This window comes from Cavia porcellus, unplaced genomic scaffold (genome assembly GCF_034190915.1).
Source record: "Cavia porcellus strain 051 isolate PalLab524CR breed Dunkin Hartley unplaced genomic scaffold, mCavPor4.1 scaffold_24, whole genome shotgun sequence".
Lineage (NCBI taxonomy): Eukaryota > Metazoa > Chordata > Mammalia > Rodentia > Caviidae > Cavia > Cavia porcellus.
In genome coordinates this window covers 51224164-51240715 of record NW_026947507.1, presented here as the reverse complement: position 1 = coordinate 51240715, position 16552 = coordinate 51224164, and the positions used below count along the sequence as shown (strand labels likewise).

The window sequence follows — 16552 nt, the reverse complement described above, 5'->3', positions numbered from 1 at the left end:
CTGTTAGACAATCTCCATCAGGATAGCAAAAAAATAACTTGAAGGTTTTTGAATGTGTTGGATAATTTTTAAGAACAGAGTAAATAAAACTAATACTAAAAATTTCCAAAACTATTTGGAGTAATTCTTGTGATAATCTAAAAGAGGGACTAACCTAAAATCTCATATTCCAATTGAGTCAGCTACAAAGTTTCATACTCACCTCCCTTATAACCTCAAAAAATGTTAAATAAGACGGTTTATAACAGAAATACTGAAAATAAATCATCCTTGAACGCTCTTAGATTTTCCCCAGTGTACCACAAATCACAACTAGAAACCCAAACAAAACAATCCCTGAAACATTTGAGATCTGCTGCTGAAACCCAGACCTGCAAGACCAGAACAGGAGGACAGCACGGACAGCCTGACCTCGCTCCGTGCTCGGAACTGTTGGCCTTCTGCAATTCCTCCGCCGCGTAAGTTAATACTGCGAGTTCACAAAACCCAGCAGTAACATTGAAATAATAACAATAACATAAACAAAAATAGGCTCTGGTTAGAAAGAGAGGATCCATTTACCACCGCCCTGCGGAGGTACATTTGACCACTGAAGGCAGGAAAGCCATTAGCGTGCTAAATTAATGGCTCTCGTGGTTTTCAAACAAGATCTTTCCACGATGGACACAATGTGGACTCAGCAAAGTTCTCTCCTTCAAGAAAAACACAGCTTTCATTTCAAAGCGCACTGATTAGGCTTAAGACCATTAGGGCACCATCAGGATGTGTGGTGTTGTTACTGCTTCTAACCAGCAATTACTTTTTAAACCAAAAATTGCAGGTAGTTAACTTGACCGACAGTCAAGACTTCAAGATTTCAGGAGGCAGGAATGAATCCAAAGTACAACAGCCCCAGGGGTGCATGGCCTGCGGATGGGGGCCTGGGACCCTCCCGAGCTGTCAGGTCTCAGCCTCCCTCATTCTCACCACCTCGCCGGGGCTCGCTTGTGTGCACCTTGGAACTAAAATCTCACCCCCCAGTGTATTGTCGCCCCCTGACTGATATAGTCTGAAATTTTGTTGTAGTTTTTTTCTTCTCCTTTTTATCCTTGAATAAAATGGAATTTTAAAAAATAAAAATAAATAAAAACTCATCCCCATTACATTCCTCCAAGAAGACCTGAACACAATGTGGTTTTAGAAAAATCATAGTCAAGTTTACTGGTGTCACATAAATAAATCAGTTACAATCAGAAGTCGAAACAAGCAGATTTACAAAGGAATAAATTCTTAACCACTCTTCACTGCCCGCAGCATTGGCACAGACAATTTTAAAAGGTCAAAGACATTTTCTTTGTAAATTAATTGTAAAAAAATATAACAGCTGATTCAATCTCCATGAATATTTGAAAGTACAAATATAAGTTAAATAAGGTTCAAAAACAGTTCACGACATATACAATAAACATCTCTATAACAAAGCTACTTTAAAATTACTCAATTCACTTTGTACATTTTTATATGAAAAAAATTTTTAAAAAGACTCCATGTTTCCTGGCTCATACATGAAAGTTCATATCCTGATGCCTTTTCTGTGAAATAATCTTTTTTAAAAAATCAAATGCTAAATTGTTACTCCTGGCTGGATTTTTCCTCCTTGGCAATTCTTTTTGTGACGCCACTGAAATACTTCTCCCGGAAGGAATTGTGACCTTGATATAGCAGGAAGTGGTCGCTGAGCAGATGCAAATACTGGTCCCGGTTCTGGTGGTTGGAAAACATAAGATAAAAGATGTCCGAGTTACTCCTCTATCTAGCGCACAAATGGAGCAGTCATTACACAAAACAAAACTTTGCTCTGATACACGTTTGCCTGCCCTTACTATTTGAACGGGAAATACACGATCACCATACTCATAGCATGCTTGGATATCCAAAGGGTTTTCACTGCCTTCCCCCCGGCTGAGACTCACGACCACCCTCTCCCCAGAAGACGAACACTGTTATTACCCTGGGAGAGCAAAGAGACTTGCCCAGGAGATATAGTCACAACTATAAGCTTCTTCTGATTCCTAGCTGAGTCACACTGCCGTCGTCTGTGGCAAAGGACAAGAATGAGTAGACCAAGAAGCTTCTATTCAGAGAAATGAGTGTTCAGAGATTCCTGAACCCATGTGGCATCACAGAGTCCCAGAACTCCACAGGGCTGTACTCCTAGGCAGCCAAGGAAACAAAGCATTCCCAACAGAGCAGGGGAAGACTCGGGCTGCACCAGGGATCTGCACCCTTAGGCTTCCACAACAACTAAGGCTAGCCCTCGGAGGGACGCTTGGTAGACACTGGGAATGCCAAGCTGCGTTTGGAGGTCAATTTGCTTCAGCTGAGAAGTCAGAGAGGCTGACAGGAAGAATGGCAGGGACTCTGAACCATCAGCTTCCCATGTGATTTAGCAAAACCACCCCAAATGATGAATAAAATCTAATTAGAAATGACACCTCAGCCAGGCAAGGTGGCACACATCTGTAATCCCAGCTCTCAAGAGGCTGAGGCAGGAGGATCGTTGTGAGCTCAAGTCCAGCCTGACCTGCATAGGGAGATCTAACTCAAAAGACGAGAGAGAGAGAGAGAGAGAGAGAGAGAGAGAGAGAGAAGAAGAAGAAGAAGAAGAAGAAGAAGAAGAAGAAAGAGAAGGAGAAAGAGAGAAGGAGGGAGGAATGGAGGAAGGTGATGAGCGAGAGGGAGAGGGAACATTTCATCACTGAGATCCCTTCACATTCAAATGACACACAGGCCAATGTGACATTGAGAACAGGGTTAATGGCTCAATGGGAAAACAGGAGGCCTAATTTTCTAATCCTGATTTGGTATCAAAAGGAAAGCTAAAAACACATCTGAATATAACAGCTCTCAAAATAATTGTTTTTGCTTGTTTCTCTGAGAAATGAATACCTCCACCCTTCCTCACCTATCTAGCATTAACGAAAACCCGACTTTAGCTAAAACAATGTTGACTCATTTCTTTCTGCAGAAACATATTTTTACAACCCATATTTTTAAAAATCACATAAAAAGTTTTGGAACATTCCCAGGTTCCCTGATGCAGCAAATATAAACAGGTGGCCACTTAAGTTTTATGGCACTAGTATGCTGCAGTTCCAGTTCCCACAAGCACATGAAAATGCCCACGTTACTCACTTTGGGTGACATTAAAATTCCCCATCAGTGAACATAACATGGTCAGCCTGTAAGTGTCCGACTGACAAATACCGCATGAAAAGCAGTAGTTAGTGGGCATTTGCTACGGGCCAAAAACTACCCTCCACGCTCTCTATGCACAAAGACAATTCCTCTGCTCTAAGTGGGGTGGACACCCTCATGAGGTTTTTATTAATGAAGACTCATTTATGAGCACAGCTGGCCAGTGGCAGGGCAGTCATGCAGTGCCGTGAGGTCCAGGGACTGCGGCTGGAGGAGACACCCTCCAGGAGCCCAGCTGTTCCCAACTCAGGAAGCAGCGACAACTTTGGGGGAGAGCGACTGACGAAGGAAGACTTCAGCAGCTGAGCTGCCTACCAAGAAGGAGCAGAGCTAAGGCCAAGCAAGGGACCACTGCAACCCCAGCAGGGGACTTCAGGAGCCCCAGGGATGCTGAGGGTTCCACCAGCAGGACAACTGACCCTGTGGGGGGACCCCGTGTGGTCCCCCATCTCAGAGCTGCTCAGGGCAGCAGCACCAGGAAACAATGCTCTTGCATCATGAGTCTGAAGAAAAGGAAAATTTGCGCTCAGCTCAATCCTGAAAGAAAAGGCTGCATCTTAGCAGCTACGTCTGGAGGCCAGCATCTCTACTATGACTACTGTTCCTCATGGCTAGGGGCCTTCCTTATCTTGTCATGGGAATCAGAACTTAGGACCAACACTTTTCCTCCTCATCTCCCATCTGGGAAGTCCTAGGAGCTTAGCTCCTGGACACCAGAGTCCCAGATCCTCCACTGCCCACTCGGAGTCCATCCTCTTCCCTCCTCTCCTTTCCCAGAATGGCCAGGTTCCCTGCCTCAGCCACTCCTTCTCCAGCTTACTGTCCACTTAATGACCAAACTCAAAGTGCAAACTGAATATGCCACCTCTCAACTGATGTCCATGGGAGCTCAAATTCTCCCCAGTGGTCAGGCTTTTCTCTTCCCATCTGGGAGTCAGATCTAACTGCATGCATGTCAGTTTGCTGAATGCCATGTCACTTGCTCTCCTATAAAGAGGAAATGGAACACAATCTGGCAACCAAGTTCTTCTCAGCACCGTGTTCCTATCCTCCATCCTCTCCTTGGTTCCTGTGTTCCTATCCTCCATCCTCTCCTTGGTTCCTGTGTTCCTATCCTCCATCCTCTCCTTGGTTCCTGCGAGCCAAGTACAATCATTTCGTACTCAAAATGCACTGTACATAATGGAACACATAGCACTACAGTTGGATATGACATAAGCATGTGGTTCTAGGGGCTGACACTAGGGGGCCTCGCCGAGCCGCGCTACTGGTCTGTGATTCACCAGGAACACCCAGGAGACAAAAGCCAAGGGCTACAGAAAACAGACCTTGTTCATGGACCAAAGAGAAATGAACGAAGCAGCATCTATCTGACCTGAAGGAGATAAGTAAGGCAAACTGTTGATAAAGAACAGGGAAGATAAAGATCAACATTAGAGACAGGACTGAACTGAAGAACAAAAAAAACCCAAAGTAATGATTAGCTTATCAAGAAAGCATCCCTACCTACAACAGTTATCTAAACAGTTTAGACCTCAGGATCCTCTTACAATACTGCAAAACAAGATAACTCCTACAAACACAGGCACATGCGCTACCAGGAAAGTTGGGAGAGAGCATTAACCCCAGAAATGTAACTCTGGGGGGACCAGTGGGGGCTCTTTATGACTGAGGTAATGGAGCAGAGTCAGTGTAAGGAGGCTGATTAGGTCCCAGGTTGCAACATCGCCTTCTGCAAGACGCGCTGTCCTCTAGCTGGGAGAGATAACTTTCACCACAGGAACTCCTACAAAACCCACAAGCTCCAAATCCCTGGAGCAGCCAAGGACCCCACAGGAGTGCTGCATTATCTAGTAATCTAAGTCGCACTTCAGCAAAAGCCAGACACTAAGGAATTTGGCTTATTTTCAGCCAGATGGCAAAGTCATGGTGCCTAAAATATCCCCCATGAAACATTTCACCTAGCATGTATCATCACTCATACGCTACATAGAAATACCACAGATCTACAAAGGCTACACATCCCAAACACACCTAGCCAACAGGGAATATGCTGTAGCACACACAGCATTTGGAACTCACGTCATCTTGGTGCTGAGGAAAATGGAAAGCTCAATTTTTGCTTGCTTTTTTCTCGATCTCTTTCATCCTATCTTTAGATTATTTTACCAGCACTCACACTTGACACAGTGACATCCAACTCTACATATTCTCCATCACCTTTTCACCACTCCTCTCTGATCACATTCCCTGCCCATCGCTACCAGGAATATCTGCAGTCGCTGTTGCTTTTGAACTCAGTATCTCAAAGCCCAAAGTGTTTACTTAGGAAGGAAAGCATCTATCTCTAAGCAATATGATCTTTGATCTCCCTCATGCATGCGTGCTTGACCCAGAGCTGGACTTTTCAAGACTCTAACATTTCCAAATCTCCCTGCCACCTCTGACCATGGGGCCCGCAATGTATTGCAGAACCTGAATTCTGCCACCTTTCAACCCACAAAAAATATTTGACATAAAATACAAACACACAAAGAATTAGTAAATACCAAAAGAGAAAACTATGGTGAAGAAAAATTAGACCAACTAACTTTCAAAACTTTCTTAACAACCAGTAGTAATTAAGGAGATAGGAGTAAATTACTACGACGGCCAATGACAATATTGTGTATCAGTATTTTTTTAACCAGGAATTCTGTAAGAAAATCTGTGATAGCCACAAATGGCTAGATAATAGAAACAGACAGCTTTTATACCCCTCATTTGTTCCTGTTAGGCAAAGAACAATTACAAATCTTACAAGATACATAGAAAGTCTGATTTAAGACAGGAACTAATATATATTTGCTGTCAACTATTTGTTTTACATAAGTCAGTTAACTAATTCTGCTTCTTTTCATAGTAGATTTTTGCCTTGATTGTGTAGACTGGGAAACAGAAGCTAAAGGATTTTAAATAATTCCCCAAAGTCAAACATCTACTAAGTAACATTCCCAGAAATGCAGCCTCAGTCACACTGTAAAAGTTCGTCTTTTTTTCTTTACATTTCTCCACCTGCACTCTCTCTTTAAAAAAATTACTCCAATACAATGGCTAAAGAATTAACTTCCCACAAGGTAAACTATCAGTCACTCAAAATAGCCTTGACAGTTGGAGGACACTCCTCACTAAACATCAGCACCACGGAAGCACACATTTCAGATCTGAACTTTTACACAGAGCCCCTTTAACCGCTGCCCCATTAGGCCAACGTCCCCCGCCCTATCTAAGTGCTACTAATTCTAGATGTAAACCACCATAGGAAATGTAACTCAGCGGCCAAAGAAACCAACCAGGCCTCCCAAACTGGCCGTTCACTTTCACGCAGACACCGCCCTCTGCTGGTCGAAGCAGGTAAATCCTTCCAGATAGAAGTTACCGAAGGAGATTCAAAGTCAGACCAGCCAGCAGATACCGGTCAGGGCACTGTTTTCCTAGCTGAGTCTTGACTGCGGGGAAATACCGATTCTCGCTGCACCTACAGGATCAGGATGGCCTTTTTCCCCAGAGAAAAGAAGCATTTATTCAACCACTGCATTTTGCTTAAAGAATGATGTGGAAATGGACAATGCATATTCAGCTCAGGGATTCCAAAGTTTATCACTCCTCTGTGTCCAACCTTAAAATGCAAGTCATTTTCTAGAATAAGAAAGATAAAGCACATAACCTTTCCTGTGCTCAGATTGTTATTTTTACAACAAAATAATAAAGCATGTCAAAAACAATACAGCATTAAAAAGAATTTAAAAAGTACTAAAGGGCTGGGGATTTAGCTCAGCAGCATAAGCACCTGCCTGGCAAGAGCAAGGTCATGAGTTCGATCCCTGGTACCAAAAATAAATAAATAAATAAATAAAAGGTACTACAAGGCAAGAACTTCAGCCACTGATAATAAATTTTAATCTAAAGAGGAACGCATGAGCAAGATAAGAAACATAAGTGTATGTACTACAGTGACACTGGATTACACGGTAAGAATATACACTTCCAAAAGCACTTCTCAAACTTGGTAGTCTAAACTGGTTGGACAGTAAAAAAATTAATTACTTTTTTTTTTTTTATCAGTACCGGGGATCGAACTCACGACCACCTGCTTGCTAGGCAGGTGCTTATGCCGCTGAGCTAAATTCCCAGCCCCCAAGAAATTAATTACTTTTCATTAAGAACTCTTCCAGGTACATACTATTCTCCTAATTACTGACTGTGACTTCTCAGAAATTTGCCTTTCTCATGCACCTTAAATAAAAGAGAGGTGATAAGTTACCATCATACATTGATTCTGCTGTTTTTGGTTTGCTTCTCATGAGAAAAGAGACTTAGGTTCTCTAGGATAGAAGTGGGTTTGGTTCCACTGAGTTTTGGGAAAGTTTTTGGGAAAGCAGCCATAACTACCTGTCCTACTCTTCTTCTAAGCAGATGATTTAAATGCTGTTGAATAAGATTGCTTTGATTCCAAAAGGGCTCGAAAGAATCACTGAGAATTAGCGTTCATTTCATAAACTTCTATATAGTCATGCGTTCATAAAGCTGTGTACTGTGGAAGACAGACATTAAACAATGCGTGTCCAGACACACATTTACAAACTGTCCCTAAAAACTGGGAAGCAAAGGGCACCACAGCATAACGAGAGCCTGGCTTGGACAGTGTTAAGGCTTAGATCTGAATGTGCCCCCCAAGGCTGATGTGTCCCGATGTGGGGCTTTTGGAAGGGGCCAGCCCATGAAGACTCCAATTTGATGGCACACCTGGGACTGACAGAAACAGGACATGGATCCTGGAGAAGTGACTGCAAGGCTGCTGTCTGGTCTTTGGCTGCCCCCTCGCCAGCTCTTTCCCTCTCTTCTGCTTCCTGGCCACTGTGAGGGGAGCAGGTCTGCTGTACCCTGCCCAGCTGACACCCTGTCCTGCCTCACCTCAGCCCTGCAGGAATGGAACCAACAGACTATGGACTGACACCATGAAACCACAAACCAAAATCAACCTTTCCTCCTTAACGTTGATTTACGTCAGGTATTTTGTCACAGAAATGGAAATCTGACTAAGAGGGGGGGTCAAAGGAGAAAACCAGGAAACACTTCCCTGAGGAAGTGACAGTTATCTGAGACCGGAGGATGAATGAAACTTAGAGCTGTGAAGACAACATTCCAGGAGGATGAAACACAGTATAGAAACTCTGAGACAGGAAAGAGGTGAATCCTCTGTGGGCAACGAAAAGGGCCCACATGGCTAGGCTCCGGGGCTGAAGGGCAGGGTGGCACCAAGGGAAACTGCAGACAGGCCGAAACAGCTCAAGGTGGCCTAGAGGTTACAAGAGAGGCACAGAATTGTACTGTGACTTCTACAGAAAGTGGTCATCAGATGTAAGCAGGGAGCTTCATCAGCTGCTTCTACTCTGAAAGACATTCTCTGACAAGGAGGGGACTTTGCAGAAACAGGTAGGCCAGTCCACAGATTCAGAGTAGCTGAGGAAAGTGACACTGTGTCAAGTCCTTAGGGGCTGAAGGGGAAAAGCCATTATCCGCTCAGCGGTTCCACCCAGCTCTCTGAACAGTCATGCTCATCTCCTGCCACATCCGCCCCAGTCACCCAAGTCCCCGGCCCTGCCAGGCAGACCTCCCCACAATACTTCCAATCCCGCTGCATCCTACACAACCTACAGCTCCACCCTTGGTTCACGGTGTCCCCATATCTGCGTGCCAGGAGCCCCGATGCAGGTCTCAGTCTCTTCCCACAACTCAGACCTACCTACAACCTGAAGCTAGGCTGACTTCCAGGAAACACAAATGTCCACCCCTCTCCTAACAAGCATATGGCTTCCCATCTCCCCGGCAGGGTAACCCCTAGCTGGTACGTGAGACCCTCCAAGCCAGGCACCCCTCAGTGTTCCCGTCTTCTGCAGCTCCTCCGCCATTCCTGTCACACCGAGGCGTCCGGGTCCTGTGCGTGCTGCCCTTTCTGTGACGGCTCTGCCACCAACGTCCCCATCTCCTCGCCTCGCACACCATCTCTCTCATGAGATCACCACATGGATGGTGGCCATGCTGGCATGTTCCTGGGAGCACTTCTCCTGATACACCAGTTCCCTAAGGATGAGGGAGGGCGAAGCCCAGACGCTTGATCCAAATACCCAGGAGTGCAGGACGCGTGACGGGTGTCATAGCTCTCCCCCCTTGAGAGCATGGGATCCAGTCATAGAAAAGAAGCGTGTACCAACATTAAAAATGTCACCAGACAAGCTTTTTTCCCATTGGGCACAACACCGGTCCCCAAATTTCACCTTCCCTAAAATTCTTACAATAGTTGTCTATCCACTTTCAGCACAAATGTCATCATCAAGTGTCAGTTTCCTCAGCTCCCTCCCAGCCACGCCCACCCTCTGCTGTGAACTGACGCTCGCCCCCCAAAGCCTCATCTCGCATCTCATCCCTACCCACGTGCGCACCAGCTCCGAACTGTCACCTCCTGGTGCCCCTGTATGTCTAAGAGTTGATTTTATAAAGTCTACCAAACTCCACAGAAAACATTAGGGATAATCACCAATATATAAAACTACCGCTGCCAAAGTAGAAAGTCCCCTCTTTTAGTCCCCCTCTAGGCAGGAAGCAGCCTGGTTCTAAAATCACTCAGCACCAGAAAATCAAATGGCTTCTAGTTTAATTGTAGGTCAGGTTTAAGCTTTTCTTCACCTCCTGACAATTTCTGATAATGAGATAATGACTTCTTCTACCTCGATGGTACTAACCTGAACCCATTTATATTCTCCAAGTGACAGCAATTTATACAGAATGGCAGCTTCACTGCAAGCACTCGGTAGAAATGGCTTATGAAACTTACATCCTGTGATAAGTAAGAGCCAACGTTACTGTCACCAGAGCGAAAGCCACCAAATATGTGATGTTTGCCTCCTTTGTCAGCAAGGACTTCAGGAGTCACAAGGCAGATTGAAACTACGATACACACTCTCAAGCACAGTGCAAGGAAGAAGGCAAAGAGATGTAAGAGAGAAACAGTGCGTTGGTTCTCTTTCTTGTAATCGGCAGATGGTGAAATGAAATGGAAATTCATCCATTCTAAGCTTAAATTAGAATGGATTTAAATTAGAACAATTTAGAACGGATGCTGAATACAGAGGGCCTCAGTACGGCATCGGGATAACTCCCCATGTCCGGCTTTTGTTTAAAAATCCTTCTCCTCTTATCAAAGGTTCCCGTGTTCTACATCTGGTCCTGGACAGTAGCTATAGAAACCACTTGTGCTTAAGTTCTACAGCTATAAACAGCGCGAGGCCATTTCCAGAACAAGGACAGGCAGGTCAGAAGTCTGGTGTCTGATACTATTCAGAGAGCTCCCAGGGCTTACTCCTAATGAGAACAAGGTGTTTGCAAATCTTCACCTCTAAATTGGGTATTCACACTGATCCTAGCCTTTTAAAACATTTATTACAACATGTCAAATAAATTTATTACAAAATAAATAATAATAAAAATTTAAAGAAATTAAGTTACCTAAATCCTGTGGCAAGAGTTTACTATGTATTAAAACCCGTCTCTTGATCATTCTTAAGTGAGGGACAATAAACAATTGAACTTTGACATCTCAAACTCAACACAGAATTTCAAATTTAAAAAGTGCATCATGAATATTCATGTCTATCATAATAACAGAAGTATCAGCATTTTTACCTGCAATCTACTAAAATCTATAACTTTACAAAATTCAAATCCCAAATATTAAAAAGTGGAGTCAGAACACCAGATAAAAATGAATGGCATTTGTCTTCTTCAGTGGTCCTGGGTACTGAGTCCAGGCCTGGAGCGTTCTCAGCAAGAGTTTGACCACCAAGCTACATTCCCAGCCCCAATTTTCTTTTAACTTGTTTTTAAACTTGATTTTTTCAAAACCAAGAAGAATGCAAAAAGATAAATAACATTCAAAAACACAGACAGGTATTCACATGTATATTCTTTTACTTAATTTAGAAACAATTCCTCTCCTAGTACCTTTTTTAAAATTTCCACAATCCATTAAAAAAATGAATGAAAACGTATTTCCATTCAAATGAAGACAGAAACCAGGCAAAATTATTTTGCTTAGAAATGATTTCAACAGGGGCTATTAACAAAGGAAGCAAGAAATTACCAAAAAGGTCACCTGCAGGGGTAGCGCTTGGATCAGAAATGGCCACTAGAGGGTGTGTTTCTGGGGTACTGAGCTGCCCCCTGATCTCAACCTTGGGAACACAGGTAGCCACATGGATGTCCATTCTATCCTTAGTCATTAAACTCTAAGTTTGTGCTTTGGAAAAAGATACATGCTAAAATCTCAGAGGGGCACAGAATGGAAGGATGACACATATTGAAAAAACCTAGAAAGGTAATTCTAAGATAAATAACAGTACGAAACACATGTGCGCATGCACATACACAGTAGAAATTCTGTCACATCTGCAAGAATTATAAAAGCTCCAAAGGGTTATATTCACCGCACATTGTAATCTCCCTAAAGAGTTCATACCTCAGAATCCCTGAATCCTATTTATATCTTGCAATATATACCCAAGATTCTGTTTCACTGACTTTTAAAACTATGTTACTGTCATTTCTTCAAAACATGAACTCAAGGCCTGGTGTCACTGCCCTCTCTAGGCCTTAGAGTCCTGCTTGTTCCAGCAAATAAAACAGCCCCACCCAGACAGCCTGAGCTGCAAGGACCCAGCTCTCTCAAAAGTATGCCTTTCAGGGATGGCGAGGACAGATTTGGGTTGTAACTTGTTTATCAGAACACAGTAAACATTCTGATCAGCAGGAGAGCAAAGTCCAGTTGGGTTGGCAAAATCACTTGTTGCAGAGGTAGCAAAGAAAACTTGATGACCCCTTCCAATTTTAAACTCAAGAAAAAGTGTCATTAATGGCAAAAGCAAATTCATTTGGGACCAAATGGATTATGGGGACGTGGAAACAGACTTGAAGCATCACCCTATACCCCAGCACCCTCCCTGCTTCCAGAATTTTCAAATACCTCCAGCAGAAACGAATTCCTGTGTACTGCACGTCTGTCTCCTTCCGACTTCCTACGCGGACTTCCTGCGCAAACCGCTTTCCAGCACATTCCTCACCCCTCACGCATCCCATTTTGACAGATGAGAATATGGACTGTAGTAAAACCTGCACTGGGGCCTAACGCACAGTTACTGTGCTTCTGCTTAGTGTCCCCCTGTGTCATCTTTCTCACCAACACATGTGGAATCATCCACCACCTACCAAAAGTACTGCATAACTTAAATACGTCTACCGGATCCATTTCATAGCTTCAGTCCAAAGAGAAATACGCACAGTCCCGGCCCTGAGATAGACAAAAACCAAAATGCAACATTTCAAAACCCAAAGTCAATCAGAAGGAGCCACCTTCAAACCCAAATAGCTGCCCAACAGAACCACAAGGACACCGTCCTGAGTTAGACCAAAGCGGAACGAAAATAGGCAAAGCACCACGTCAAGGATGCTCGCTCATTTACAACTAGCAACACTGAGTATCAACCTCAGACGAGGCCTAATTGTCATGAAGGATAATTTGTCCCCTCCACATAATCCATAAGTCATTTTCTCAGTATTACTGTCTTCCTTTTTCATTTAAAAAAGCATTGTTACCATGTTATTGGCTTTTCTTCCCTTTGCGGCTTCAAAATCTTCCAGGCAAAACCCTGAATGATGGACACACTCCATCCTCATGAACACATCCATCAGCTTCACATCATGGGGCCCTTTCATTCAACCCAAAATCAAAAATCACAGAACTTTCATCACCCACCACTATGACCTTCAGATATCTTATTTTAAATCACCCCAACTGTACTTGGAGGCTTTAAAAAAACAATGATCACTGACTTACACAATATTAAAATTCTAGTCTAAATTAATGTCCATTTAAAGCTATGGAATTAAATTTTCCTATACTGTAGTACGTCACAAATAATCAGGAATACATGGTAGCACGCCAGAGAAACAAGCCACAAAATAAATAAGTCCACTTAATACACTCCTAACTGTAATTTTTTTATATTTAAATGTGTCTATTGTAGACTATAACACTTGCATGAATTTTTTAAAAAGATCTCAAGAAAGTTTTAAAAGGTGCTAAACCGGCTGCTCTTTCATATGTCAGAAGGGATTCCGGAAGAAGAGGGTTTTCAGTAAGTCTCACTGAAGATACAATTATTCTGTTCCTAGGTTCACCTGCTCTGGACCACTCTAGCCATCAGTTCTTTTATCTGATGGAGTCTGGGGAGTAACCAGTGGGACCACAAGCACACACAGCAGCTGTACCAAGAAGGAAAATGAGCTTTGGTAAAACACACCACACTTGGCCGAGACCCAAAGAGCAACATTAGCTGAGAAAAACACGACAAGCAAGATTACGCTGCTCCAGAGCACCTTTCACCTTTCACTCACTGACTTATTCTGCAAGGCTGGGCTACAACCTCGATCTTCTACACTCCAGGCAAACACTCGACCACTGAGTTACAGCCCCTAGCCCTGGTTACTTTTTGATCTTGGCATATTCTAAAGATAAAAATGTGTTCAGTAGAGTGGCAATGTGATATAGGAAAAAAGACATCAAATTTCAGATTTAGGTGGTCTCAATAATGCATGCCTATCATCCCAGCTCTTAAGGAGGCAATGTAGGAAGATACCCGAGTTTAAGTTCTCCCTGGGCAAAGCCAGACTCTGTCTTAAGAAATAAACAAAAACAAAAATCAAAAATGGCTGGGGATGTCGTTTGGTGGTAGAGCACCCTGGGTTCAATCCCAATACCACACACACACACACACACACACACACACACACACACACACATATTTTTCTCCCCCAGGTACAAAGAAGTATTTTGGCCTCAATTATGCCATTTTCTGTTTATGAAAATGGGAGGGGCCTAGGCTATGTCCTCACCATTAAAACAGGGAAGATAATACACTTACGTGGACGGGAAAGTCTTGGAAACAACAAAGTATTAACAAAGTGTTCTTCCGAATACATGGCTGGGAAATAATGATAAAAACTTGGCTCTTATCAGGCATCTTCTTAATTTCAACATGGTTATCAAGAACTTTCTTATTTTCTTGGGAGGCTAGGCAAGAGAATCATTTGCAAGTTTGAAAGTAGCCTGGGCTACAAAATGAGCCCAAGGCCAGCCTGAACTGCACAGTGAGACTCTGTCTCAAAAAGACAAAAAAAAAAATCTGAAACTTATCACCCATAATGTAAATTAACAAAATTTTATAAAATATCCATACATTTAGATAATTTTTATCATTTACATTTACATTTTAAATGAAAGTTCTTACAGTGAAAGGATGAACACTGTAAGAACCTATCAAGTGGGCCAAAATCTACACCGAGGTTAAACTTAATCAAAAATGAAGAGGCAAATATGAAGTATACAAAACTGCAAAACTCTAAAATGCACAGTCTCCCATTACCAAAGTCAACAAGGCTGAGCAGGTCTGACAGTCATCTGTCAGGTTCGCGTGAGAACTGTTTGACGATTTTGTCAGCACTTGCTTTAAAAAGGACTGGGACACCGCTGCAGGCACACACAGCCCTCTCCAAACCAAGAGGGAGAAATGTAGTCCCAAACCAACAGCCTAACCCGGCTCACCTCACACGACTCCTGGTAAACTCCACACTGGTAAAGTTGATATTATAAAGGAAGACCATTTCATTTCAGAAAAAATACTTGGGCATTACATTTTTCCTTGTATTTTCGGTTTTGGTTCTGTTTTTTTTTTTTTTTTAATCAATTTCAAATGGACAATAGTAGGATGCAAAGAGGAAAACAGACAAAACCAATTTTGGCTATAGAAGATTAAAAATACCAAAGGTATTTTTAACATTGCCTTATCATTTTAACATACAAAAACTTCTCCAAAGTTCATTTTCCCCTGGAATTGAACCCCAAGCAACACTAGAAAATAAATACTGAACTTTCTTGAGCAAAACAAACCCAGGAGAAAGCAAACATGAGTCCAGGAGAGATCTCAAGTTTTAAAGAAACGTCTGGTTTATTATGCAGTTTTGTAGATTATTAGTACTCGCCTTTCTGCCTAATTCTTTCAATGCAATCTACGTAAGACTGAAATATGAAGGAATGCTTAGTCATTACCAGACTTTCTAACAGTACCAAGGGTCAAAATCATAAAATCTACAGGTAATACTTCTGTTTCTTATGTATACTACTCAGATACCCAGCAAATAAATTACTTTGATAATTATAAAGACACTACCAACCCAAGGATATGTCATTCGAATATAAACTTCCAATATTTTTGTTCACTACAAAACTGCACAGGGAAGTAACATAATTAATGAAGTATTTCAGAAAACTTCATGTAATACCTATGAATGAGGTGTGAAAGAGTGAGACCATTTGGGAGTCTGTGAGAATAATCCAAAAGTAACAAGGGTCAAAATGGAGACAGCAAATGGAAGTCAAAAAGACAATAGTAAGGCTTAAGAAACCCATGCAAAAAGCACTGTGCAGATAGATGTTATTTCCACTACTGTGAAAGACCCTGGGGTCAGCATGTTCAGGCACTGACCATGGGCTCCGGGGACCCCGCAGAGGTGGACTAAGATGGGGCTCACCCCTGTGGGGGAGTCGGGTGGCTCTGGTCCTTGGGCTAGGACAGCCCAGATTCAATCGAGGAATTCGATTCATTAGGAGCCCAAATTCATTAGGAGGAATTCCTTCTATCAGAGCGAGAGGAAAGGAACAGCCGGCCCTCAGGGAGGAAATTTATTTTCTCCTTTCTATAAATTCCACAGCTCACTGCAATGACACCTTGGGCTCCTTACCTCAAATGTCTTCACCTTTTCCATGGTGATCAGGCGCCTCGACGTGTGGCTCGAAAGCTTCTGCTCGCAGTTGCTAATGAGTCTCAGGCACGGGTGCCGGGGCACCATCTCCTCGGTGTACCTGAGGAAAGAGCAGCTGACCGTTAGGGTCACTCTGTACGGCCACGCAGCCTAGGGGCTGACCAGAGGGCGCCAGGCTCCCAAAATGGGAGCTGCCCTTGGATTCCGCAGGCGCTGACATCCACCAGACCCTAAGTCTCCGCCCCCGGATTCAACAGAAAAGCACTTTACTATCACCAAATTCAGAAATGTGGTTTAACAAACTTAAAAGCCGGGAGGCAGCAACAGACACAGGCAAAGGCGCAGGAGCCGGAGAGAGAGAACGCTCAAGTGTGTTCCACCGAGGCTCGCCAACCCTGAAACC

The 16552-nt window shown here is 43.2% G+C and overlaps 1 protein-coding gene across 6 annotated transcripts in view; it reads right to left on the bottom strand.

Moving 5' to 3' along the window:
- Positions 1–1171: 1171 nt before the first annotated feature.
- LOC100728385 (tRNA (guanine(10)-N2)-methyltransferase homolog) overlaps positions 1172–16552 on the bottom strand; it is a 64435-nt gene continuing 49054 nt past the window's right edge. For all 6 annotated transcript variants that reach the window (XM_063235050.1, XM_063235049.1, XM_063235051.1 and 3 more), the window contains 2 exons: positions 16129–16249; positions 1172–1743 (listed from right to left, as the gene is read on the bottom strand). In XM_063235050.1, the coding sequence (XP_063091120.1) occupies positions 1612–1743; positions 16129–16249 (253 nt within the window). In that variant the 3' untranslated portion in view covers positions 1172–1611. The remainder of the gene's footprint in view (positions 1744–16128; positions 16250–16552) is intronic.